This window comes from Equus asinus, chromosome 1 (assembly GCF_041296235.1).
Source record: "Equus asinus isolate D_3611 breed Donkey chromosome 1, EquAss-T2T_v2, whole genome shotgun sequence".
NCBI classification, from domain to species: Eukaryota; Metazoa; Chordata; class Mammalia; order Perissodactyla; family Equidae; genus Equus; species Equus asinus.
Genome location: NC_091790.1, coordinates 97,600,510 through 97,625,804, shown reverse-complemented (window position 1 = coordinate 97,625,804; position 25,295 = coordinate 97,600,510). Strand labels below are relative to the sequence as shown.

At 40.2% G+C, this 25,295-nt stretch overlaps 1 protein-coding gene across 1 annotated transcript in view; it reads left to right on the top strand.

Annotated features, from left to right (window-relative positions):
• ABCA13 (ATP binding cassette subfamily A member 13) overlaps positions 1-25,295 on the top strand; it is a 416,147-nt gene that overhangs the window by 265,776 nt on the left and 125,076 nt on the right. The window contains exons 45-48 of the mRNA XM_014828402.3: positions 227-296; positions 4,470-4,588; positions 6,484-6,571; positions 12,855-12,963. Of these exons, the coding sequence (XP_014683888.3) occupies positions 227-296; positions 4,470-4,588; positions 6,484-6,571; positions 12,855-12,963 (386 nt within the window). The remainder of the gene's footprint in view (positions 1-226; positions 297-4,469; positions 4,589-6,483; positions 6,572-12,854; positions 12,964-25,295) is intronic.

The window sequence follows — 25,295 nt, the reverse complement described above, 5'->3', positions numbered from 1 at the left end:
GCCAAGGGAGCATCATTTAATAGAATGGAAATATTGTCATTGTAATAAAACATTGTCATCAGATTAACAGCTCCAGCTGTGAAAACAAATGCAAGAACTCTGCCTTCTGCAGCGGGAGATGATGATCTTGCGGACTGTGTGCTCCTCTGACGGAACTCTCTTTCATGGAAATACAATAGCTCTGTAATCTCACAGATCATTCCGGTCCTCTGCTTTGTTTCCTTAGGAAGCATTCTTCATGCTGGCGCACCGAGCCCTTTTCTCACCCAGAAGCCCAGGATTCCTGTGGCTGCCTGGTAGGTTTCTGCAGTGTTTATGATATTTTTAAAAGTCTAAATCTCAAATAACAATAAAGAGTTTGCTCCATCCAAAAAACTCTTCATTTTTGTTAACTCAGTGAGCATCTGTGTCTTTTTGGTTTACTTGATTAGCTGTTCTTTGGGAAAGTTTCATTACATAAAGTGCACATTTCTACAACGCGGATGTTATACGGAGTCCACAGCAGTCTTCCTGTTCGCTGCCTGCTGTCCATGATCCTTAACATCCCCCAGTGGCATTTATTAAGCAAATGAATCTTCTTCAGTTAATGATAAGGAAGGTAGAATTGCCCTTGGGGAAAAATATCCCATAATTTCAAGGCAAGATGACCTCAAAGCTCGTGTCGTACTTTTATTTGACTTCTGAGTTCAAAGCTAAGATACCACTTAGCTCTTCTAACTATGATCAATTCGACAAAAACATAGCAATAGATATTCCACTGTTAAGGTGAGGGCCATAGCTATCTATTCTGGAAAGGAGAAAGAATTGAAATTTATTTGGAAAATGGATTGGAACTCATCTCAAAGGAAATTTCAATAGGTAATTAGTAAAAGTTACAGGCCTTTTAGCCACAATCAACAAGCTACTGTGGCAATCCTAATTTACAAAACAAAAGGAAAAGCAAAAATCTCAATATAACTTAAGAGACGATCTATTAAGGAAGTGGCCACATGAAGAACATGTTTACAGGGCCTTTCTATTTAGTACCTGTCAGTGAAAATAATCCATAACCAATCTATAAATGGAAATTTGGGTGAGTTTATTCTGAGCCAAAATGTGAGGACCATGGCCTGGAGCCTTCCTTCCAGAAGGAAGGAAGGGAACCAAAGAAGTGGGGTGTACAGAGTGGTTATATACCCTCAAAGAGGATGTATCAAATATGATTGAAATGTCCCTTTTACAATAGCCACGAGACTGTTCTGGCAACACAGTGATTGATGGGCACAGCAGGTAGGTCTGCTGTCTCGGTGGACTCAGCAGGGTGGCGGTTCTGTTGCCTTGAACTGGGTGGTCACAGGTGAGCACAGCAGTCAGTTCCTAGCCTAAGGAAAGATGCTTATCCTTAAGGAAATGCCAATGTTGGGAGAAGTTGTACCTTTATCTTAAGGCCATTTGTTCTTGCCATAGGAAATGTTTAAAGCAGATATACAATGCATGCTCAATGGCCACGTCAGTCCCTTTTGGAAAAACAAAGTCAGGCCAAATTAGGTTTACACCAAATGGCTTCCTCACATACTCCAATATATCCTATTGCTTGCCATTTCTATTTGTCATAGCCCACGGGATACATTCCTCTTAATAGTATAGTGAGCTCAGAAAGTTTTCTTTTGGATGGACCTGGTCTGCTTTCTTCTCTTAGACAGAATGTCCGAATGTGAGAAAAATGGCACAGAACCCATGGTGGATGTTCAAGGCCCTGACTGAGCTGAACTTGTTGATGAGAACCTTCCTTCTTCCCCTGTGGCCTCGGCTGTCAGTGTACTCAGGGCTGTGTTTGTGGCTCCTTTGCAGAGACTAGCTGTCTTTTGCTCAAGATTTTTCTGGGCATAATGATTTTTTTTTCCTGTCTTATTTGTTCCATTTTCTCATAATACCTCTCATTTTTAACTCTATGCTCTTATTCTGGAGCCTTGATTGAATCTTTCTGTTATACTGGTGTCTTTTATCGCAAGTTATCTTAGATGTATTAGAATTAGATTAGGTGTCAATGGCAAAGGGATGAAGGAATAAATATCAGAATGCTTGATGTTGATGTTCCTAAATTCACTCCAAGTTACATGAACTGTAAGATTTCAGTAATATGTATATAAAAAAAGAAAGGCTTCACATGAGAAAGTTCCATAGCCAAATAAGTTTCAGAAATGCTGGATAAAGCTGTGTTTAACAGGTTTCTTTGCTACAGCTCTTCCAAGATGCTGTTATCTGGTAATATATACTTGAATTGACATAGGGTGGAAAAGATGCAGCATTTTCTGCAAATTATTTGACTAAAGAATCCTTCTTTTTTGTGGCACCTGTGTTCTTTGGGACACACTTTGAGAAATGCTTGTCTACGCATCAGGAGTCAGAGAACTTCAGGAGAGAGGATGTTGAGGTGGAATTTGTAAATGTCCCAGGGAACAGCTGTCACTCTGCAGGGCTGGCTGGAAGGAGATGAACTTACGGGTGTGTGGAAGGAAAGCCCATACCCAAGGTGGGTTCTCTGGTCTTTAGTGATCATGTTGAGCCCACTTTACTGTATTTCATCAGAAGGTGAAATATTTCTCTCCCTTTAAATTCATATGTGTTATCCAGAAGTCCTGGTCTACAAGAATATATTCATTTCCCTGTGTTTTTATCAAATACACCATGGCTCTCTCCAACCTACAGCAATGTTCCAAGGTTAGCTCTACTTCTGAGGGAGGAGACGTTACTTTGAAGAGACACCATAAGAGCGAGCTCCAAGGGACTGTGGCTGAGCCAGCTCTGAGGAACAAGTGGGCTCTTTCAGGGCTCGCTTCTCCTTGAAGAACAGCAGTATGATCAAACACTTGCGATCAGGAATGAGTGTAGCTGTATACAGAGCAAGTAGAGGGTCTATTTGCTTCTCGTGGTTACTGTAACAAATCGCTACAAACCAGATGGCTTAAAACAACATACATTCATCCTCACACTGTTCTGGAGGTCAGAAGTCTGAAATTGGCATCAGGGGGATGAAACCAAGGTGCTCCCTCTGAAGGTGGTAGGAGGCAATCTGTTCCTGTCTCTTCCGGCTTCTGTTGGCTTCTAGCATTCCTTGACGTGTGGCCACATCGCTCCAGCCTTGGGCTCTCTGGTGACATTGCTTCCTTGTCTCCCTTCATCTGATCTCCCCTGCCTCCCTCTTATGAGGATACAGGTGATTGCATTAAGGGTCACCCTGACAGTCCAGGATAACCTCCCCTTCTCAACATCCTTAACTGAATAACGTCTGCCAAGTTGTTGCCCTATAAGATAACCTTTACAGATTCGGACCTGACATCTTTGGGGGCCAATATTTAGCTTACTGCAGAAGGTATATTTAGGGAGAACTAAACTGATAAGGTTAGAAAGAGAGACTTAGGACATTTTCTAGTGGTCTTGACTTCTTGATAGGAATTTGAATTTTTCAGCCAAGGAAGCCATCTAAATAAAAACAGCATTTTAGAAAGATGTGTCCTGATGCTGTGATATGGTGGACTGGAGAGAGAGGGTGGAGGCAGGGAAACTGTAAAGGTTGTTACGTTAACCAGTGAGTGAGATCAGTGAGTTTGGCTGAATTATAGTGGATAAGATTATTTCTTTTAGTGTCTTTTCCTAAGCCTTCCTCTCAAAAATCTGAAAGTAATACCTTAAATTTATATAACACTCTTACTCTGCCATAGTTCTTTTATATATGTTGGAACCTAACAGAAACCTATGAGTTGGGTAAGGTTGGTTTTTTTATTTCCATTTTACAATTGAGAAAACAAGTTTCAGAAGCTGAAGTGAAAGGTCCAGTGAAAGCATCATTTCCTGGAGTCGTAGCTGTTTTAGTATGTAATCTTTCCTAAGCTGTGCTGTGAAATGGAAAGAAAGCACATGGACTCTGAATCCTGACAGTGGCTGAGCAGGATCATCACTGTGCAGCCCCTGGTGGCCCCGGGCCTTAGTGGCGCTGAGCGCAGCCTCAAACCCTGTTGGGGGATTATTTCCTGGTTCTGAGCCAGTGTCAGCGCTCGAGTGAGTCTCTGGAGAAGAGCTGTTGATTTCCACTGGAGGCACTTAGGAGAGAAACACATGCCTCTGAATCCTCCTGCTGCTCATCCTCCCACTCGCTGCCTCTGACTCTTTCAGGTTCATCAAATGCAAGATCACCCAGTGAAAACATCTTTCCTTTTTGAGTTCTTACAAATCTGCTCAAACTTACATACAGAAAAGGATTTGAATTTCCTGAATATAATTGACACGAAGGTCACAGTAGAATTCTGGTATAATTCTCAAATGTAGGTGACTTTTAAACAAATTTGAGAAATCAGAACATATAAAAGGCCACAGACAATTTATTAAAAAGTGAAGGCTAGGAAAAGTCATATTTAGTTTAAAGTAGTGTCAGAAACCTGCTTGTGGGCTATGAATAAGCTTCTGTGTTATCTGTTTGAAAACAATTACAGAAGTGTCTGAATGGCAGCTCCCGGCCTCCCTACCTGACCAACCGCCTGGGCCACACGCTGCTGAACCTCTCAACCCTGCCCCTGGAGGAGTATTTGCTGGCACCGTCTGAAAAACCAAGGTGAGTTCAAAACTTGCTGGAATTGCTTTGGAAATCTTACTGTTTCAAGTGCTAATGTTCTTAGAAACTCAAAAGTCTAATACTAACCTTGATGCTCATAAAAATTCCAAAGCAATGCTGCAAGCCTTACTAAGATTCCAGCTGCTGGCTTTCACTCTGACCCTGGGGGAAATCCCTGCAATAGAGACTCACTCAGGGGAGCAGAGGCAGGTTTACTGCTTTTGAGAATAAGCCAGGTAAGTTAGCAGCATAATGAAATAATGGTCTCTCTTTAGAATTCCTTCTACTATGCAGCATCCAAAATGGGAGCCTGAGAGCAACTGCTGTCTTAAAGTTCCTCTTGGGCAATTTTTTTTTTTTTTTTAGGAAGATTAGCTCTGAGCTAACATCTGCCACCAATCCTCCTCTTTTTGCTGAGGAAGACTGGCCCTGAGCTGACATCTGTGCCGATCTTCCTCTATTTTATATGTGGGATGCCTGCCGCAGCGTGGCTTGATAACTGGTGTGTAGGTCCACACCCAGAATGTGAACCAGAGAACCCTGGGCTGCCAAAGTGGGACGTGTGAACACAACCACTGCACTCTTGGGCAATTTTGGGGAAAGCTTTTGTTTTGCGCTGAATTTCCTTGAGCCCGAGGGGCTGAATCTAGATGAGGTTGTAGGAATGAGTGCTGCTCATGGCTTTAAGCCACAATCACATTCGCTACTCCATCAAATGTCCTGCCCCAAACGCATCGTGCTGCCTTGATACAAAAGAAACCTGTGGTGCCTGGGATGCATGGGCTGTCCATCTGTCCACAGTGTCTGGGACAGCCCCTGCCCTTTCTACCTGTCTCCTCTTACGTTTCAGGTCCCAGCAGCATCATCTTCCTTGGACACCCCTGACCCCCAGTGTGATTTGCCTGCCTCTTCAGGTCTTTAAACATGTTTCAGAATCTCTGCTTTTTGAAGGTGGGAGCATATGTGCCTGGGGCTTAGAACAGTATCTGGCACATAAAGGTCACTCAATCAGTGTCTCTCTAATTCATTAGTTAATTCATTGAAGTGAGCCAGGCGGGACTTATCCTTATTCCTTTGCCTCAGTTTTTGCTGAGAGTAGGGGTGCCATGGTGGACGTGTGTTCTTTAACCTCCCTTTGTCCAGAGAGTAGGAAACAAAGCTTAATATGTGCCTTCATTTCTGGTGTCCAATATTTTTGGAAGCTTAATAGGTGTCAGATACTATACAACCCGTGGGATATGGAGATAAAAGATATAATTCCCACCCAGGAAAAGCTCACAAAGCTGCATGAAAGATAAACTAGCAAATGGACCATTAAAAACCAATGTGGCAATTGATAAAGGTGGATGGAAATGTGGGGTACTCTGAGAACCAAAAAGAGAACGAATTCTACCCCAACCGAAGTACTCTGGGATGCCTTCCCGAATGACGCAGTGTTTTCATTGAGGATTAAAGAAGCAAGACTGTTGAAGACAAAACAATGCAAAATGGGGCCGTTTGGAAGAACATGACACTAAGTAATTCAGAATAGCTGCTTTGTAGGAGAAATGACCATTAATTAAAATAATTAGAGTGCTGGTGATCACTACCATGTCCTTTACGTGGCATGTGTTTCCTAACAAGATGGTAAGTTCTGGGCAGCTCACATGCTAATGTGGCAAGCCTTGAGCATACCTTCTAGATAAGCAAAGTCTTTCCTAGATGCCTGCCTTGTGAGCCAGGTCACTTCATTCTGAACACTGATCCACTTGTGTGGTTGTGTCATAGAGGACGGATGCTCAGCTGGCTACTGTTTTAATGCCATTCCAACTCTTGCAGTCGGTGGTGAAATGCCCTCTGGCTGGAAATCCTGGCACTCCCTGAGTAAGGCACTGACACCATGTTTACTGTTACAGGCTTGGAGGCTGGTCTTTTGGAGTGCAAATCCCTGATCAAGTTCAAGATGCAAATTCAAATATGTCAAACCTAAAGACTCTGGCAAAGGTAATAATGTTTTTCTTCCTGATTCAGAAAGCGTTTAGGGAAACTTGATATCCAAATATATTTGTGGGCACAGGAGGAATCAAATCAAATCCCAGTATTTGTTACTGTGAAATAAAAACAGCTGTACATAAACATTCCCTTGAAAGAGAAAATGAATTTTTTCCCTTTAGAATGTATAGAAATATAGAAAATAGGTTACTGCTTTTTGTTAAGACTGGGATTCACCTAATAGGTGTAAAGCAAATGATAATCTATTTTTAAAGATATCCAGTGTCAGGATAACTGGAAACATCACTAATTTCCCTGGTGGGCAAAGAGTTCTTCCATACATGCGCTTATATTCCTGTTCTTCAAGGGTGGATGAACCCAGAGCTGACACTGACACGGTGGTAACTATGCAGGACCGCTTATAGGGGCCTGGATTTTCAAGCCCTGCCGGGGCTATTCCTGTGACTAGTAATGTTTCCCTTGGCATCACCGAGAGTAGATGGGAGGGCTCTTTAGCTGTGAGGGAAGGAGAGCTGGAATGGAAGAAAGATGGCTTTAGCCGCCAATAGGAGCTCAGAAGCCATGAATCACAGCAGGTTTTCCCAAGGAAAGAAGTCAACACAACCTTAAGATGAGGATAAATGGAAGATTCAAAGCTTTCAGTCTCAGTGACGGGGGAAATAGTCTGGTGTGGGCCTCAGTTAAGAGAGAAAAATCAGGAGAGGGTAGATTGTAGGAGTGTTGTGTCTCCTTGTAAACCTGTCATCTAACTAATGAAATAAGGTCAGTCTATGTGAGCCCAGGATGGCACCCTCCCTACTTTGTGGTGGGGACTTTCATGGGAACCTGGAAAAGCTTATCAGGATAAGGGCTTGTGCGTGTTGGAGGTTTACTCAGTGGAATAAAGGCTCTTTACTGGTATTTCACAATGTAATCCTGAATGAAAATTTTAACGTTCATACTTCACAATGTAACCCCTGAAGAAAGTTTTAACAATTGTATTTCACAATGTAATCCCTGATGAAAAATTTAAGTCATTGTGCAGACTGTTCTGAAATCCCTCCATCAGCTGAGGTTTGTTCAAATCTCTCTTCCTTGGCAGGCAACACACTTAAGTAGATTTATAGCTTTATATGAAAATATCAAGATCCATAGCTTGACAGAAAAGTAGCCTAAAATACATTCACTGGCTTTTTGAATGTATGATATAGTCATTATTAAAATATGCCTAATTTGTAAGAGAATCTGTTCATTTCCTCTAAGAATATTTTACTTTTTAATCCATTCAAATCAAAACCCTCTTATTTATGGCAGATGATTGTGGCTTCACTTTCTGATGTCTAGGGTACAGCAGCCAGGGCTTCCCCAGAGGGATCTCTGATTCTGGGATAAGGATGCACTCGATCTAGGTGTTTCCCCGACACTTACTCCTTTTGGTCAAAGTTTAGATTATCTTCTGTACCGACGTGTTTGAGTAGTGACTCCTGTAGTTTTAGTGTTGTTTGACGTGTACTTTAAAAGCACAGACATGCACACAAATTGTATCTGGCCCTTTGGTGAGTGAGCTTCTCCTCAGGAAGCCAAGTCATCACCACACTGCAGTGGGCTGAAGAGGACATCTGTTGTCGGAAATTCCTACAGCACCAAGGGTGGTAGATGCCATGTCAAATTATTGCGTTAACCTTTCAGTCATTAGTGACCAGCCTTTTACTATGGCCTTGAGGGTGCATTCATAATGCATAGACTGTATCATTTTCATAGCCCGTTTGAAGAAAAAATGGAAAATGTGTATAATAGGCTTAATATGAACAAATTCATTGCATAGTAGAATGTCTCTCATGGAACCTCTATGAGTTATTTCATTCACATCTTTTTTTTAATAGTTTTAAAAATTTTTATTGAATGATATTTAACAGATTCACATTATAAAATAATGTACATTTATTGAATTTCAGCTATTTTGAACACCATTTATAAAATCGCTTTTTATTTTTTATTTTTAAACTTTTCTTTATTGCAGTAACATTGGATTATTATATAGCTTTCAGGTGTACATCATAATATATTTTGAATTCTGTGTAGATTACATCATGTTCACCACCCAAAGACTAATTATAATCCATCACCACACACATGTGCCTAATTACCCCCTTTTGCCCTCCTCCCTCCCCCCTTCCCCTCCGGTAACCACCAATCCAATCTCTGTTGCTATGTGTTTGTTTGTCATTGTTCTTATCTTCTACTTGTGAGTGAGATCATACGGTATTTGACTTTCTCCCTCTGACTTATTCCACTCAGCTAATACCCTCAAGGTCCATCCATGTTGTCACAAATGGCCGGATTTCATCTTTTCTTATGGCTGAGTAGTATTCCATTGTGTATATATACCACATCTTTATCCATTCGTCCCTTCATGGGCACCTAGGTTGCTTTCAAGTCTTGGCTATTGTGCATAATGCTGCGATGAATATATTCATTCACAGCTTGAGCATTCAGTTTGTTTAATCAAAATACCCTCTAGAATGTATGCACTCTGGATAAAAAGGATGAACACACACATCTCCCTCCTCGTGTTTGGCACACATTCTATTTCCAGACAGAATTTGATGCATTTTAGAATATCCATCAAGTGATCTTTTTTTTCCTAACAACTACTTAGTTGCTTTTCTGAGGAACTGTTACTCAGGATTCCTGACATGAAAGGTCTGTTTTGAAGTATCATAATATATTCCTAAAAGGAGATTAACTTCCTCCTTCAGTCATTGGATTTTATTGTATCCTGACTTCTGGGCTGGCAGGGAAGGAAATCTCACAACTTATCTCCAGAACTTGGTCCAGTGTTTTAGAAAACCATTCTTGGTAGAGAAAAAAAAAGAAGGAAAAGCTCTTCCTTTGAACTCTGCTAAATCTTAAATGTTCATTTTAATGTCCTCATAAAGTATGTATTGCTTACGTAAAGAATTTATTAGATGTTTCCCAAGTAAAGGCCAATTTATAGAACTGAAAGGAAGTTCAAGAACATTTTAAACTCTGAATCAATCATCCATTGCCAAAATAATGCTACCTAGCAAACCACCGCAAACCAACAATAGTAAAAGTTCCCTTCAGTGCATGGATCTGTGGGGGTTGGGCTGCTGTGGGCTATGTTTAGCAAAGGGTGCCAGGCCTCACTACCATGGGGAATGCTCCTTAACTAGGCCCTGGTTCTGCTCCCTGGGAATGTTCCCTTACTTCCACCTTCTCAGTGGCTCTTAAGTCTGGCCTCTGCCAAATACTTCTTCTGTCACCTTTAGTGGCCACGTGTAAAGAGGACATTTGCAAATATGCCTTTTGAGAAACTTCTCAGCCAGTAGAGAGCTGGATTCCCAGAGCCTATTTCCATTTCACATTTAGTCCAGTGGGGTAGTGCCTTCTTGATTTAGCTCCCCATGTGGCCCTCTAGGCTATTTATCTAATTGAGGTCCTTACGGCACACTCAGGGTTCTTGTTGAAACATGCACTCTCTCTAAAATTAATCATTTTGGGACTGTCAAGGTACTACCAGGCAACACCCTTTAGGTTCCTAGAAGTTCTTTTGTCCCCTCAGAGGGTCACTTAGCACCATAATTCTTTCAGCGATCTTCACAGAGCTTCTCACTGCCACACCCCTGACTAGATCTTTATTCTAGGGCCATCTCTTTCAATATTTTGCATGGAGATCTCCACACCCAGGTCAGGAAGTTGTTGGACACAATTTCTACCTCTGAAGTTACCACAGATGACAATTTTACCACACGTTATGATGCTGCGTAATATCGATCACCATTTTTTCAGTTATCTACAGCAATTTTCTTGCCCTTTTTCTCCAGCATTCCTAAGGGTTTTCTCATATATTTCAAGGTTCCTAAGATTGTCTCTCTATCACTCACTTATTGATCTTAAAACCAATGTCACATATTTACAGTTTTTGCAACAGTAACCCTCCATTCCAGCACCAATTTCTGTGTCAGTTATCTGTAGTCACAGTAATGCTATATAACAAGCAAGGATGAACCTCAGTGGCCTCAACAATGAACATTCTTTTAGCTCATGAGTCTGCGGATTCTGCTCCTGTAGGCTGAGTGACACTGACGTGGTCGGTCATGATCACTGGCTGGGTAGCTGGCCTATGGCTTCAACTGCATTGGTGGTGGAGGACTCGGTCCTGCTTTGAGCATGTTATCCTCCAGCAGGCCAGCCTGGGCACGCTGCCATGGCAACAGCAGAGGCACAAGAAGGACTGCAGGAACATGCAAGTGCTTTTCAAACTCTGCTTGCGTCATTTTCTATTGGCCAAAGCAAATCATGTGGCTAAGCCCAGAGTCAGAGTGGGAGGGCACAAAAGTCACATGACAATGGGTATAGATCCAGGGAATGTGAAGAAATGGGTCCACAAATGGAATCCAACACAGAAGCCACAGAGCCTGCAGAGAGAGGGGCGAGAGGGGGGAGAGCAGACTCCTGTGTTCCCAGCTCCACCACTCCAGCTCCATTTTGGCTTCTGTACCCTTGTTCTATGTCATTGTGAGGTTGAAAAACAAATCACCCTGCTTTTAAAACAAAAGAAATGAAACTACATTTGAAAACCCCTGATCTAGGGCAAAGATCGTCATTGTGGCTCATATTTTTTCCTCCAGTTAAACAGTTAAGTGAGTATAGACTTGAGGGAGAGGAACGTCAGGACAATGAAGTGGGAGGTTCCAGTTTCCACTGGCAAGGGTTTTCCTGCTATATCAACCCCTCCCTTGACTTTAACAGAATTCCAGGTTTTTTTCATTTCCAGAAATGTAGCCAGTACCTGCATATGAGAGAGAGAGAGCAGGAAAGGCGAAGGTGAGAGTCAGGGATAACTGTATGGATCTGTATGGAGGAGAATTCCTGTTCTGGGCCCAAGAAGTGGATGCATCTCTGACATGCGACATCAGCTACTTCAGTTCAGTGTACTTCTCCATGCTTTACCTGACTCTTCAGAATTGTGTGTCTAAATTACGCACGTTTGTGAATTCACATTTGTGTCTTAAACATTTTTTTGTTGTACAATCCCACTGTCAGATCTATTTAGGTGCAGCCTAAGGCATCACAGAATGTCCTGGGTTCTGTGCTTAGTAGGTCTCAGCAGATTTCTTTCTCCTTGGAGTTAGAAAGAAATGATTGGCAGGGATTTCTCCATGAACTTAAGAAAATATCTGAAGAAGGGAATGAGTAATGATAGCTTGTATGAAAGAGATAAGAGGTCTGTTTTCTGAGTTGCTTAGAGAAGTGGGCCATCTGAGAAAGAATTGGGGAGTATTGTCTTGTGTAGATAGGCTTTTTTTTTTTTAACTCCATGAACAATAGTTTATTACTTAGCTGTTTCCATGAACACAATAGCTGCCACACGGGACTCTGGTTAAAAAACGATTGGTCATAGTGTGATGAAGTAGAAAAAAAATGGGTTGGAAGACAAGTGATTTGAGATCTGGTACTGATTTTGCAAAAATCTGTGAGAACTTGCATAGGTTCATCCAGGCGTTAACTTTCTGTGGAGCAGCTCTATTTCTGCAAAAAGGATAGTCTGTTGCAAAAGACAGCATTATCTAGAGAAATGAGCTGTCCAACCAATTCAATTAAGACCAAAATTTGCCAGTTGATTCATTATACTTCTTGAAGACACTCATCAGCTTTCCCAACTGAGTATATTTTTTAAGTTTTTTATTAAAATATTGATATTTTGAAATATAGATATTGATGGTTCAATTAATATTTTCTTATGCTACTTATTATCTCAACTTTAATAACATTGTCTGTCTATTTTCTCTCTCCTCTTTCTCCTATCTGACAGGCGTGCTGTTTGTTCTCCATGCTTAGCAAATGTTCACTTTATTTTGAGAAATAATGTTCCACGTTCAGTTATTAATTTGAAAGTAATCATTTTTTCTGATCATTTTCTGTGCTTTTAATGTGCAGGTCAACTTTCATTAGCTTACCAACTGAGAAAGAAAAAAATGATGGGCTTAGGTTTCTTTTTTGCTGTGAGAATATAATTACAGAGCAACATTCACATTTGTTCTGGGAAAATTAATCTATTTTTAGCAATAAATTATATGCTTGAGATAAATATAAAGTTAGCGGGCTGGAATTTACTGCTCATTCTCAGCCACGCAGGAGCATTACTTTGAGGGCTGCTTTCAGGTGCTATTGAAGCTAATTTACACATGTTCCTTGTGTCCAAGAATAGCTGATGAATAGACTTAAGGACTAATTTCAAGAGAGCCATTAAGTTATCTTTCTTTTTTAGGTGTGGTATAATCAGAAGGGTTTTCATTCCCTACCTTCCTACTTAAATCATCTAAACAACCTTATTTTGTGGCGGCTCTTACCCCCTGATGTGGATTGGAGACAATACGGTAATGTTAATTTTCATGTTTTATAATTTACTACTTTCCAAATACAATGTTTTTAAAAGTGAAAGAAGCAGAAAAGATTCTGAATAGGGGTGTGAAGAGTGATGAGAAGGTTTCTACTTGGCAGCCAATCCATATGTAAATACATACAAAGTCGTGGGCCCTATTTGCCTCTATTTGGTGTCTCTAAATGTCTTTACAACCTTGAAATTATGACCTCATCTGTAGGATGAGGGAATAAAAGGTGGTTTGAGAGTTCTCTCTGAATGATTTTAATATCTCACAGAAGCAAGAATAATTTCTCTTTTTAAAGACACTATTATATAGTGTACTGTTAGAGACAATACACACAACCCCATAACTATTGGGAAAGTGAGCATGATAATTTGTTTTATGCTGGACCTTCAACTCATCAATTATCTATGTTGATCACGGAATCACTACCTATGCTTTCTTATTTTGGTAAATCACACAGGTCCGTTTCTGGAACCCAGGGTAAATTTTTTGGTTTAAGGGGATATTATATGCTTCACTTGGGTGGGATAAGTTGTAATTTATCAAATTCATTCAATTTCTTAAAAAAAAAAAGGAAAGAAAGAAAACAGATATGTAAATACCAATAGGCCATATCTATTATAATCTATTCCCAAAATATGTTTTTTGCAGCATTAATTCACATAGAAATAAATGCTAAACAATTACCCCACTGTGCTATCATTTTAACCTCATCTTATTCTTCCACATTTGTTTTCCCTTCTCCACCAATTTTTTAATAAAATAGACTTATTTTGTGGCACTGAAATTATTTTGGAATGATAGTAGGTAATATTAAAAACAAAAAAAGAAGTAAAAAGTTCTACAGATGAGGAGCAGCAAAGTGGTGTTTATTTTCTGAAATGTATGAGGCACTCCATTAGATATTAATCATCCCTTATCTCATTTAATTTTCTTGTCAGCTTTCTAAGGTAGGCAGAATTTGCCTACTTCACCGATTAGAAAACTGAGGTTCAGAGAAATTACCTACCAGCTATGGCTCTGAGCAAGTTAAGTCACTGGGCCAAGATTTGATTCTAGTTCTAGCTGATAACAGAGACTAACTGGTAAATAGAGACTTGGCTTTTCTACTACATCAAACTGAGAGGAAACTTCTGATGGGCATGAATAGAGCATGCTTCACAGAGGGCAATTGCGTTACTAACATTGGACCTTGAACAATGGGCAAAAGTTTGACTGATGCCGGGAAACTATTATAGATATTAGTGAACAAGAGAAATCGTAGTGTCTGTTCAAGTAATTTGGAGAAGTCCAGTTTGACCTCATCATAAAGGTGAGTGTAGAGGACCAATGGTTGATCTCTGTGGAAAGCTTATCTGAGGACAAATTCTGCTTGACCTTGACTGACAGAGTGAGGAGTATGACCTTTATTTAATAGAAAATAGACGTCTTTATCAATATTTGAGAATGAGAATGACATGATCCAAATAATACGTTAGAAAGAATAATCTGGAAGCCATGTATTAAAGGGAGAAGTGTTGGTTGCAATCAAGTGACTTATTAGAAGGATGTTGCTAACAACTAAGAGGTAACTCAGGCAAGGCTAGGGTGAATCTGGAGGGAAAAAATGAAACTATAATGTTCAGACAGATGGAAGAAAATGTTGAGGTATTGGGGATGGGGAAAGGAAAGAATTTAAAGAAGCTGACAACTACAGAAATGCAGAGGAAGAGATTAAAGGATATAAAATATAAATCTGAGCTTTTAAGAATGAATGACTAACTGGTTGGTACTGCTGACATTATAAGAAATAAGGAGAAACATTTTCAAGGAAGGAGTAAAGTGATTTTTACAGGTTCAGAGATGCTGGATTTGCATGACACATTGGATGAAAATGTGCAGCAGGATTCAGAATGCTAGAAAGACAAATTCAATGGAGTGGTCATGAGTAAAACCCATTCGGCTTTAACCTTAATAACGATGATAGGTTAAGCTGGTCATTGAGTGAGATCCTGCATGGATCAGACAAAGATGCTGAAGACAAGAGGGCTGTGGGTGGAACAATGGGAAGGAGACAGTGATGCTGCAGCCCCCAAGGCAGGAAGATCTTGGCACAGAGGCCAGGGAAGGGCAGAATTTCAAGAAGAACAGGAAAAAATGAACAAATATTCCATAATCATTAAGAAGAAAGAGAATGCAGGGACTTGGTTGGTGACTTCTAGAAAGCTAGTTCAGTGGAGTTGTAGGGATGGAAATCAGAGTGGAAGGAACGGTGTAGAAAGAGATTTTTTTAGGAATTTAGGAGACTAAACAGATAAACTCTGCTTTATGGAAGTGTGGCTGTGAAGAAGAATGAGAAGAGAGGCTGTACGTATGTAAAATAAGAAGTAATTGGAAGTTTTGGTAGGATGATTGGATGGAAGGGAATATTTTGAACATTCAAGGGAGAAAGGAAAATTGATGGATTGATACCTAGAAAGAGGCAGAGAAAGAACTCAAATGGAGGAGTTATCTCTGGAAAAGGTGAGCATGTCTTCATGTGGTACAGGGGGAGTGAAGATGAACCTATGGAAGAAACTTGGGAAACATAGAGGGTAGTTTTGGAACTTCATGCCAGCTGGCTTTGACCTCTATAAACAGAAGATGAGACTAACGGGACAAAGATGGACTCAGATAATTAAGGAAACACAAAAATTTTAGTACCTCTTATATGAAGAATATATTAGAGAGAGAGCAGAGGCATATTAAAATTATGACTGAAGGTCAAAGAGATGCTCAATTAAACATACCATAAGATTTTAGTGGATGTAGTCAGCATGCAACCAACAGGAAGACATGATTTTTCTTTCTAGTGCTTTGGAATAAGCATGAATGAGAATGAATAAGTTTTGATGGGATAGATGAAAATGGGAATGCCTTGTCACCAGATCCAGACTGGAGAGAGAGCAAATACAATTTTCAGGAGTTTCTCATTGGGGAGAGCATAAAGGGAGCATGGGAATAGATGTCACAATGTGGTTGATGAGCATCTATAGCATAGTTGGACGAGGAGAGAGGAGAAGATGAAGATGAAGTGAGAGAAAGAAAGGTCATTGTTTGAGATCAATGAAATACAAGATGTTCTTCTTAGTGACTAAAAAGAGGTGGGAATGAAGGGTGCTAAGGTAAATGGTTTGAGGAAACATCAACATGGACCCAGAAATCACTGATGATCTCAACAGGAAATGGAGTTATGGAGAATGGAGGCCATTAAAACATTTGCTGAAAAGAGTAGGGACTGGTGCCTCACGCTTCTGGGCTGTTTTCCCACTCCTCACCCCAATACATAGCGTTTATACTATGGCCACTTCTATGGGGACACAAAGAGTCTGGTAAGCCCCCTAATTATGGAATGGAAGTGAAATCAAACAACACCTTAGGCTTATTTAGAGGGGCTAAACAGGTTTTATAAGAATGTAAGAAATGAAACTTGCCATTTAATAATCTTTTACAAGTATTTCCTGAGGAAAAATAAATATATGACTAATCAAATATTAAAAAATTGAACTTTATTGTTTAAATTAGGCTCTGTTCTTCCTACACTTCATCTCTTCAAGTAATATTAGAAGACAAATCAATATATGCTATTGAAAAATAATGAAATTTAAATCTGATAAAAAGAAATTTGAAACAAAAATTACTGTGAACATCAATGGTAGGAAATAGTCTGAAGATTTTATTAGGAACCAGAAGATTGCCCACCTTCTTGAATCAATAAGATGATTAGGATGATGGACTCATATTTACTTTCCATCGACATGTGTCCTGAAATGGCAATTAGCTGTCACACCTCTACCTCTTCCTGTTTATACCTCTTTTAGCGTTGCTTCCATCAGTCTTCTGGGAGGTCCAGATTCTGTCTGCTAGTCCTCAGCAAAATCCCAATGTGGCGTTCAGAGTCCTTTTCTGCCAGATCTTACCCCATTAACTTCAGGTAGCAGTGGAAAGTGTTGACTAACTCCCTCCTACTTCCTCTTCCCTTTACAAAGTGTGGTGGAGGGAGAAGAGTAGGTGCAATAGGCCAGGTTTTATTTAAGAGAAACAGTGGAAATTTCTTTTCAGAACTGATTGATACTATCACAGCTTTTCTCACACTAGAATAGACATCCACAGGCATCCACAGAGATGCAAATCCATTTTTCAAATGGAGAGAGTAAAGTACAGATGTCAGCAGGATGGCAGACTAGGAAGCTCCAGGCCCTCATTCCCCACATGGAAAGATTAAGTAAACAATTAGAAACTGACTAAAATGATTTTATACGAGCTCCAGAATTCAGTCAAATATCTATAGCAACCAAGAAAATGTCCAATAACAGAAAAGCCACATTGAGATGATAGGAAATTTCATGGTATTTTTACTCCCTTTTGTCCCACCCCTCCCCAACATTGCCTGCAGTGGTTTAGAGTGGGGCACTCACCACTTCCCTCCTGCAAACTGGAGAGAGCAGAACAGACAGAATTTGCAATGCTCTAATCTATCTGCAGGCTGCCTGAGGGTTTGGTTTCATGATGCCTACCTTCTGGGTTCAGATGACAAACAGAGGCTCAGATCTTAGGCTAGGGGAGGCCACAGGAAGCAGTAGGAGCAACTTGTGGAAACCATAAGAAGACTACAGACCTGCAGATGCCTGGGACAAGAGGTTACTGATAGAGGAATGCAATAGAACAGTTAAGGCCCCAAGAAGAAGCTGGGGTGAGACTCTTAGGGAAAGTGAGATATTTAAAAGTAGCCCTATATATGGGGAAATTTTTTAAAAAGCACATGCACAGGTGCAAGGAAGATGTACACCCAGAAAAAGGCCTGAGAAGACCTTAAGCCTTCACCCTGGACTAATTAGTGAAAATCATTTCCTGCATGTCGCCGATCTGCAAGACTTGGCGAGCTGGCTATTTTTTCAAATGCCCAGTTTTCAACAAAAGGTCATAAAGCTATTTAAAATAAAGGATTTATTATTATTCAGATAAAGTGATGTCAACAGATCAGGAGATGATTGCCACTGAAAAAATAATTTATTATACTACTCACAGATCCCAAGAGGAGAGGGCATGCCATGCTGCTAGGGACCACATGGGAAAATACCAAATTCAGTCAGATGACAGAGGGCATAAAGGGAAAATGCAGATAAGAGCCTTTATTGTGGTTTCTTCAGGAAAGAATCAACAAGGCAGAGTAAGCAGCTGAGTAGGATTAGAATCATGTAGTTTGAATAATTTAGTGGGCTCTGAGGTGTAGGGGCTCTTCTTGGCTGTTTGGCACCTGGTCCTGAGGTAATTATGGCAGGGGGATAGTGCCCTGGAGTCAAAGAGCTCAATAAAGGAAGTGGCTGGGGTGTAAGCTTTGGTTGATCAGTTTGTACATGAAAGGTACACTCACAGGTGAGTTTTTTGCCTACTTTAGGAGTTAGCTAGCCCTGAGAGGGACAGTCCCTTCAAGGTCAGCAAGGCCCCAAGTTATCAAAGAATCAAAAATACAGAATAAAAAAACATAATGAAGACAAACATGAAGTCATGGCTGATTGAAAGAAGCAAAATAAATAACCAGAAGCCATTCCTGAAGAAACACAGCCATCAGACTTACTTAATAAAGACCTAAAACAATATTCTTACATATGTTCAAAGAGCTAAAGGAACACATAAAGAAAATCAGGAAAATTGTGTATAATCAAAATTAGTTTATCAACAACATGATAGAAATCATAAAGGAGAACCAAACAGAAATTCTAGAGTTGAAAAATATAAGAACTGAATTGAAAAATTCTCTAAAGCGATTCCATATCAGACTTGAATAGTCAGAAGAAAGAATTGGTGGATTAGAAAATAGATCATTTAAAATTATTGAGTCTGAGGAGCAAAAGAAAAATTAACAATGAAAAATGAACAGATATATGGGATACTCTCAAGTGGCCAACATACACATTTTGGGAGTCCCAGGAGGAGAGGGAGAGAGGGAGAGTGAGAGAGCAAGAAAGAAAAAGACACAAAGATTATTTAAAGAAGTAATAGCTGAAAACTCCCCAATTTGAAGAAAGACATGGGAGTCCAAATACAACAGGCTTATTGAACACCAAGTAGGGTGGTCCCAAAGAGACCCCACAGAGATACTTTATAATCAAACTGTCAAAAGTCAAAACAAAGAGAAAATCTTGAAAGCAGCAAGAGAAAAGTGGTTCATTACATAGAAGGGATCCTCAATAAGTTTATTAGCAAAAATCTGACAGACCAGGAGGCAGTGAGATGATATATTTCAAGTACTGAAAGAAAAAATTGTCAACCGAGAATTCCATATCTGGCAAAACTGACCTTCAAAATGAGGGAGAAAGTAAGATATTCCCAGATAAACAAAAGATAGGGGTGTTTACTGCCACTAGGCCTGCTATACAGGGAATGCTCAAGAAAGTCCTTCAGGTTGAAATAAAAGGACACGAGACAATAACTTGAATTCACATGAAAATATAAAGTTCTCTGGTAAAGGTAAATACATGGACAAATATAAAAACAATATTATTGTATTGTAACTCCACTTTTTATTCTTCTTCAAGATTTAAAGTCAAAAGCATAAAATATAATTAAAAATAACATAAATATATGTTAATGGGGATGCCATATATAAAGATGCAATTTGTGACATAAATAACATAACGTGTGGGGGATGGAGCTGTAAAGGAGTACAGATTTGTATGCAGTTGAAGTAAGTTGGTATCATGAAGGGTTCTAAAGAGACCACTGGCATGCCTGGGTGTGCTCTCTAGACAGATGTGAGGACAAGACAAATCAGACAGAAGAAGCCTGTGACCCGTGACATGAAAACCAATATCACAGAAACTAAAATTTCTCCTCCCAATGACAGAGTGGTGTCTCCACAAAAATACATTTTAATTCAGAGCTTGTGAGCTTGTGTTAAACATATAAGCTTTAAATTTGGCTCCAGTTATGAGTCACAACCCCAAGTCTTGTATTTGCTCAAACCACTGTGCAGTGAGTCACTGTCTGGAGACATGGGAGCAATGTTGACCAGACTGCAGGTGTCAGTCAATTATGCCTTGTATGCACTTCTTCCTGGGTTATCAGATATTCCTGACGATGTTCATCTTAGAAACATCTACTGAAAAAGAGTAGATTTTTTGTTCATTTGTTGAAAAGTTGTGTTGACTTGAAAAATATGTATATTCTCAGTCATTGGAAAGTTCTTCAACCATATTTTATTTGTTTATATCAAAATTTCAATTCTAATTTGACTTCTTTATGCAGTCATCATGGGGAAGGAAAGTTTGTGCAATAAATTGGGAATGCACAAATCATAACACTGCAGGAGAATGTGTTGAGAGTTATTATCAAAGTATTGATTGAAACTTCCATCAGCAGGGCTTTGAACAAAAATATTTTCCTTTTATGCTTGCCGATTCATCTGGGAATGGGCAGAGCTAGAATTATTAGCTTATCATTACAATGAAACAAAAGTTGACCTGATGTGGGATTTGGACAAACCCTTTGAGAACAGAGGCTGTGTCCTCCTTACTACTTTGGCCACACAGCCTCACAGAACCGGGCTCAGAGGGGCAGTCAGGCAATGACAGCTGACAGCATGATCTCTGTGCCGCATAAACAACACAACGCGCTTCTCGTCACAGTGCTCCTGTGACAGGGTCTCAGTAGAAAGGACATCCTTGTCTTAGAGATGAAGGAACTTTCTGAACCCTGACCCAAGCCACTCGATAGAAGGCTGGTTCTCCAGAACCCGGGCTGGCCCCCTTGCTGGGCCCCAGCAAATTTGCAGCTTGTCAGAGCCCCTAATTTTAAGCACAAAACTCAATATAGAGTAGGTTTATTGTGTAGCCCATTCAGGTGGAGTCTTTTTATAAACCACTGAAAGGCTGGCACTGGTCTAGACCAAATAGATGTGGTTTGCACAGTGAATTCTCCCAGGTAGCTTCTTTCCTCCTGCATGAGGTGAGTGCATTTTGGGAGTTCTGCTCAGTGACTGCACAAGGTGGCCAGGATGTACTTGGGTGTGGGAGAGGTGGTTTTGTAAGTGCAGCCTGCAGCCTCGGGGGCTGGTGTAGATGCAGGAGTTCATCAAGGGATGAGAGGAACACTGAATATAGTTCATGTCAGAGGCTTTATTCCTTCTTTTCTTCTCATGTCAGCAATTTGGTCACACTCCATGTCATATAATACTATTTTTCAAGATCCCAAGGGGAAGTAAAAGTCAGTCAAGGGCAAATTTTGAATCTTGACTTGCCTTTTCTTATCCCATGGTCAATCAGAAAATCTTGTCCCTTCTGCTCTTGAAACTCTGAATGTGCATGTTTTTAGTATCTTCACCTCTACTCACTTGGCCCAAGGCACCGTCTGCTCTTGCCTGGATGCCTGTATCACCCTCTTGCATGGGTCCCTCTGGTACCCCTTCTCCCTACCCCAACAGTCTCATGTCTCCATAAGTGCCCAAGGTCACCCACGGAATACGTACCTCAGATCAACGCATCCCTCTGGCTTCCTATATCTCTTATAATAAAACCCAAACTCCTACTCAAACCTACAGGGTCCTCCCTGGTCTTACCAGCAGCACCCTCAGCCTCCTCTCATACCACTTCCCCCTGGACAGCATAGCTCTGGCCACCTAGGACCCCTTGCTGTCTCCTGGACATGTCACCTGCACTCCCATCTCAAATCATACTTCCCTTTCCCCGTGAATTTTCTGTCCCTCATCTTTTCATTGCTTGCTCACTCACTTTCTTTTAGGTTCTCCCAGCAAGGTCCAACTGTTTGTTATACCATCTGGGGTGAAATGATGAGAAAACAAATCCAATCCTGTTTGCCCATCACAGGTCACCTCACATAACCCTCGAGTCACATGCCGCACATCTGAGTCCCTTTCCATCTGGTTGTTCTCTTTGGAAAGCATTTCTGTTGAGATTCCACTTGTCTTGATTCTGGAATAAAGATACAATAAAGATGTTGACACTTTGCTGGGAGAAGTGTTTCTAAAATGGTAAAATTGTCCTTCTCGCCCAATAATCAGTACTTCTAATGGCTCACATTTGCGTCCATGATAAAGTCCACACTTGCAAATTGGCAGCATCAGCTACTGCTAACCTATCCTTCCAGCCTCATTTCTTGCTGTGCCCTCCTTGCCTTACCCTTGAGCCTGGCCAGCCCTTTACACCCAATGGCCTTTCATCTTGTGGGCCCTTGTACCTGCATTGCCTTTGTCAAGACTTTCTCTCTTCCACTTCTTCTCCTTAAGCATTTCTGCTCAAATTTCTACATTCTTTTTTTAAACCACTTTTTTGAGATATGATTGACATAAAAAAGCTGTAAATATTTAATGTATGCAACTTGATGAGTTTGGAGGTAAGTATACACCCATGAAACCATCACTATGTTCAATGCCAAAAATATATATTTTGCCTCCAAAAATTTCCCCCTGCCCTACCTATCTATCTATCTATCTATCTATCTACCTACCTACCTATCTATCTATATATTTTGTGATAAGAGTACTCTGCTTTTATGAGTTTGACTATTTTAGATTACTCATATAAGTGGGATCGTGTAGTATTTGTTCTTCTGGGTCTGGTTTTTTTCAAGGAAACAATAAACAAAGTGAAACGGCAATCTACGGAATGGGAGAAAATATTTTCAAACTGTGTGTGATAGAGTTAATATCCAAAATATATAAGGAACTCCTATAACTAATAGCAAAAAAATAAATAACATGAATAAACAATAAGCAAAGGATCTGAATAGACACTTCTCTAAAGAAGACATACAAATGTTCAACAGGTACATGAAAAGGTGTTCAGTATTCCTAATCATCCGGGAGATGCAAATCAAAACCACAATGAGATATCACCTCACACCTGAATGGCTATTATCAAAATGACAAGAGATAACAAGTGTTGGTGAGGATGTGGAGAAAAGGGAGCCTTTGTGCACTGTCGGTGGGGATGCAAATAAATTGGTGCAGCTGTTATGGAAAACAGTACAGAGGCTCCTCAAAGAATTAAAAATAGAATTACCATGTGATAAGACAATCCCAATTCTGGGTAGCTATTTAAAGGAATTGAAATCAGGATCTTGAAGAAATATCTGCCCTCCCATGTTCACTGTGGAATTATTCACAATAACCAAGACATTGAAGCAACCTAAATGTCCATCAACAGATGGATGAATACAGAAAATGTGCTATATACATAAAGAGGAATATTATTTAGCCATAAAAAAGAAAGAAATTCTGCCGTTTGAGGCAATATGGATGAACCTGTAAGACACTGTGCTCAACTTTCAAACCCAGCTCAGATACCACCTACACTGGAGCCTCTGCTATCCTTGCAGGGTGAATTTGTGGCTTCTTCTCTCTTCTCTCAGAAACTAGCTTCTAAAGAAGACATTAGCTTCTAACATTCATCTAAATGCCCATTTTTAACAATTCTTTTATAATTTTATAACAATTTTGCCAGATACTGTGTTAGGTCATTAAAACAGTTACTGCTTTGTGTTATCATTGTTCACAGCTCTCTCTTTGGTAATAAGATTGTAAACACTTCATGGAAGATGTTTCTGCTATCGATGTTGGTGTTTTCTCAAGTCCTTATCTCTAAGGAGGTATTCAATGTTACTTAAATAAAGGAGATTTTACACCATTATTATGGAGTTACTGTAGTGTATGCCATTACTACAATTATGTTCTGTAACAAAGAGAAATACAGGGTAAAATAAATACATAAAGCTTTCACTATTATGACTTTTTTAAGTTGGCATAATTTTGTTGCACTGAAATATTAAACAAGAATATTTAAAATGAACATGAGGAAATTTATTTTAATAGAATAAAAGGAATAAATCAAAACAGAAGATTAAACAAAATAGTCCTTAAGTAGATAAGAAGGTATCTTCTTCTAGGAAGAGAGAGTAAAAATAAAAGAGGATAAAACATTTTTATTTAACTTCATTTCATGTTATGTCATCTCATGTCACCTCATTTCATTTTATTGGGAGAGGGGCTGGTGACAGCAGTTGGAAATGCTGGAGTTAAATTTCTCTGACTCTTCATTCAAATCCTATCCAGATCTGAGAATACTAACAATAAAATGCCACTATGTGAGAGGAATGAACCTTAGCAATGTCCTGGGCAGCCCAGATCTATGGTCATCAAACTGTGTGCACATTGGCACACAGTTAAAACCTGACAGTTTACATTGGTACATCTAAAACCTGAGAGTTTTAAAAAAATGCGGATTTCTGTTGCAAATCCAAAGAGATTTTGATTTAATTGGTCTAGGGTATGTCTTGAGCCTCAGGAGTTTTTAAATATCCCAGGTGACTCTAATTTACAGGCAAGTTTGAGAACTGGGCTAATCGAAGAAACTTCACAGCTGATTATATTTTCCTCCTTGAGGCAGGGAGACAGACAAAGGGTAAGTAGGAATCAGCATAAAGAGTTTTCACTCACTTCCTCATGCATTCAACAATGTTAGGACCATCCCCTACCGGGAACCTGACGCATACCCTGCTGCTTTGGGCAGGGGAGGAAGGTTCTGCATCTAGAGCCAGAAAGAGCTCTTCTCTTTCTTTCCACTACTCTTCCCTCCTCACGAGTACCTCTCTTTCTGAATCCCCTTGAAGGCTACAACTCACTAGAGTGCTATCAGCCCCAGGGAGGAAAGAGGTGGGTCCGTGCAGGTTGCATGGGGGGGTGATAATGTGCCTATAGCTCAGGCAGAGATGAAATGAACCTGGGAGCAAGAAACCTGTATAAGGAATGAATTATAGTTTTCCTTGCATTACTTTTGATGAAATAAGATAAACTCTGCAGGCATAGATCCCCAATTTATAACAAGAAAGCCTGAGCATGAAAACAGAAGATCATCTCAGATCTGTACAATAGAGCTTCTGAATCAACAACTTTGCATATTGTGAACTGGCTGTCCTCAGTGACTTTGAGTCTATGCCTCAGAGGTTTGGAGATACTTGAGAGAAAGGTTCCGGCCGCACCCAAGCGAAGGTGAAAGGACACCCCGAGATGTGGGGACTCCAAGGAAGCAGAAGCATCAGGACTTGCCCTTGCGCATATAAAGGAGCAGAAAAAAAGAACAGAACCAGCCATCAAGCGCAGTGTGGGGTCAAGGAACTGTTCCACACCTCAGAGGAGAACATTGCACACGTTGAAAAGGCCTTGTCACAGGAAACATCTTGTGAGTTCACGTCCACACAAGTAGACTGGGAAATGTGTGAACTCTGTGAAACAAGATAACAAGTAAGAAGGAAAGGCCAGGCTGAGTTGCAGGGTGGGGTGGCTAAGA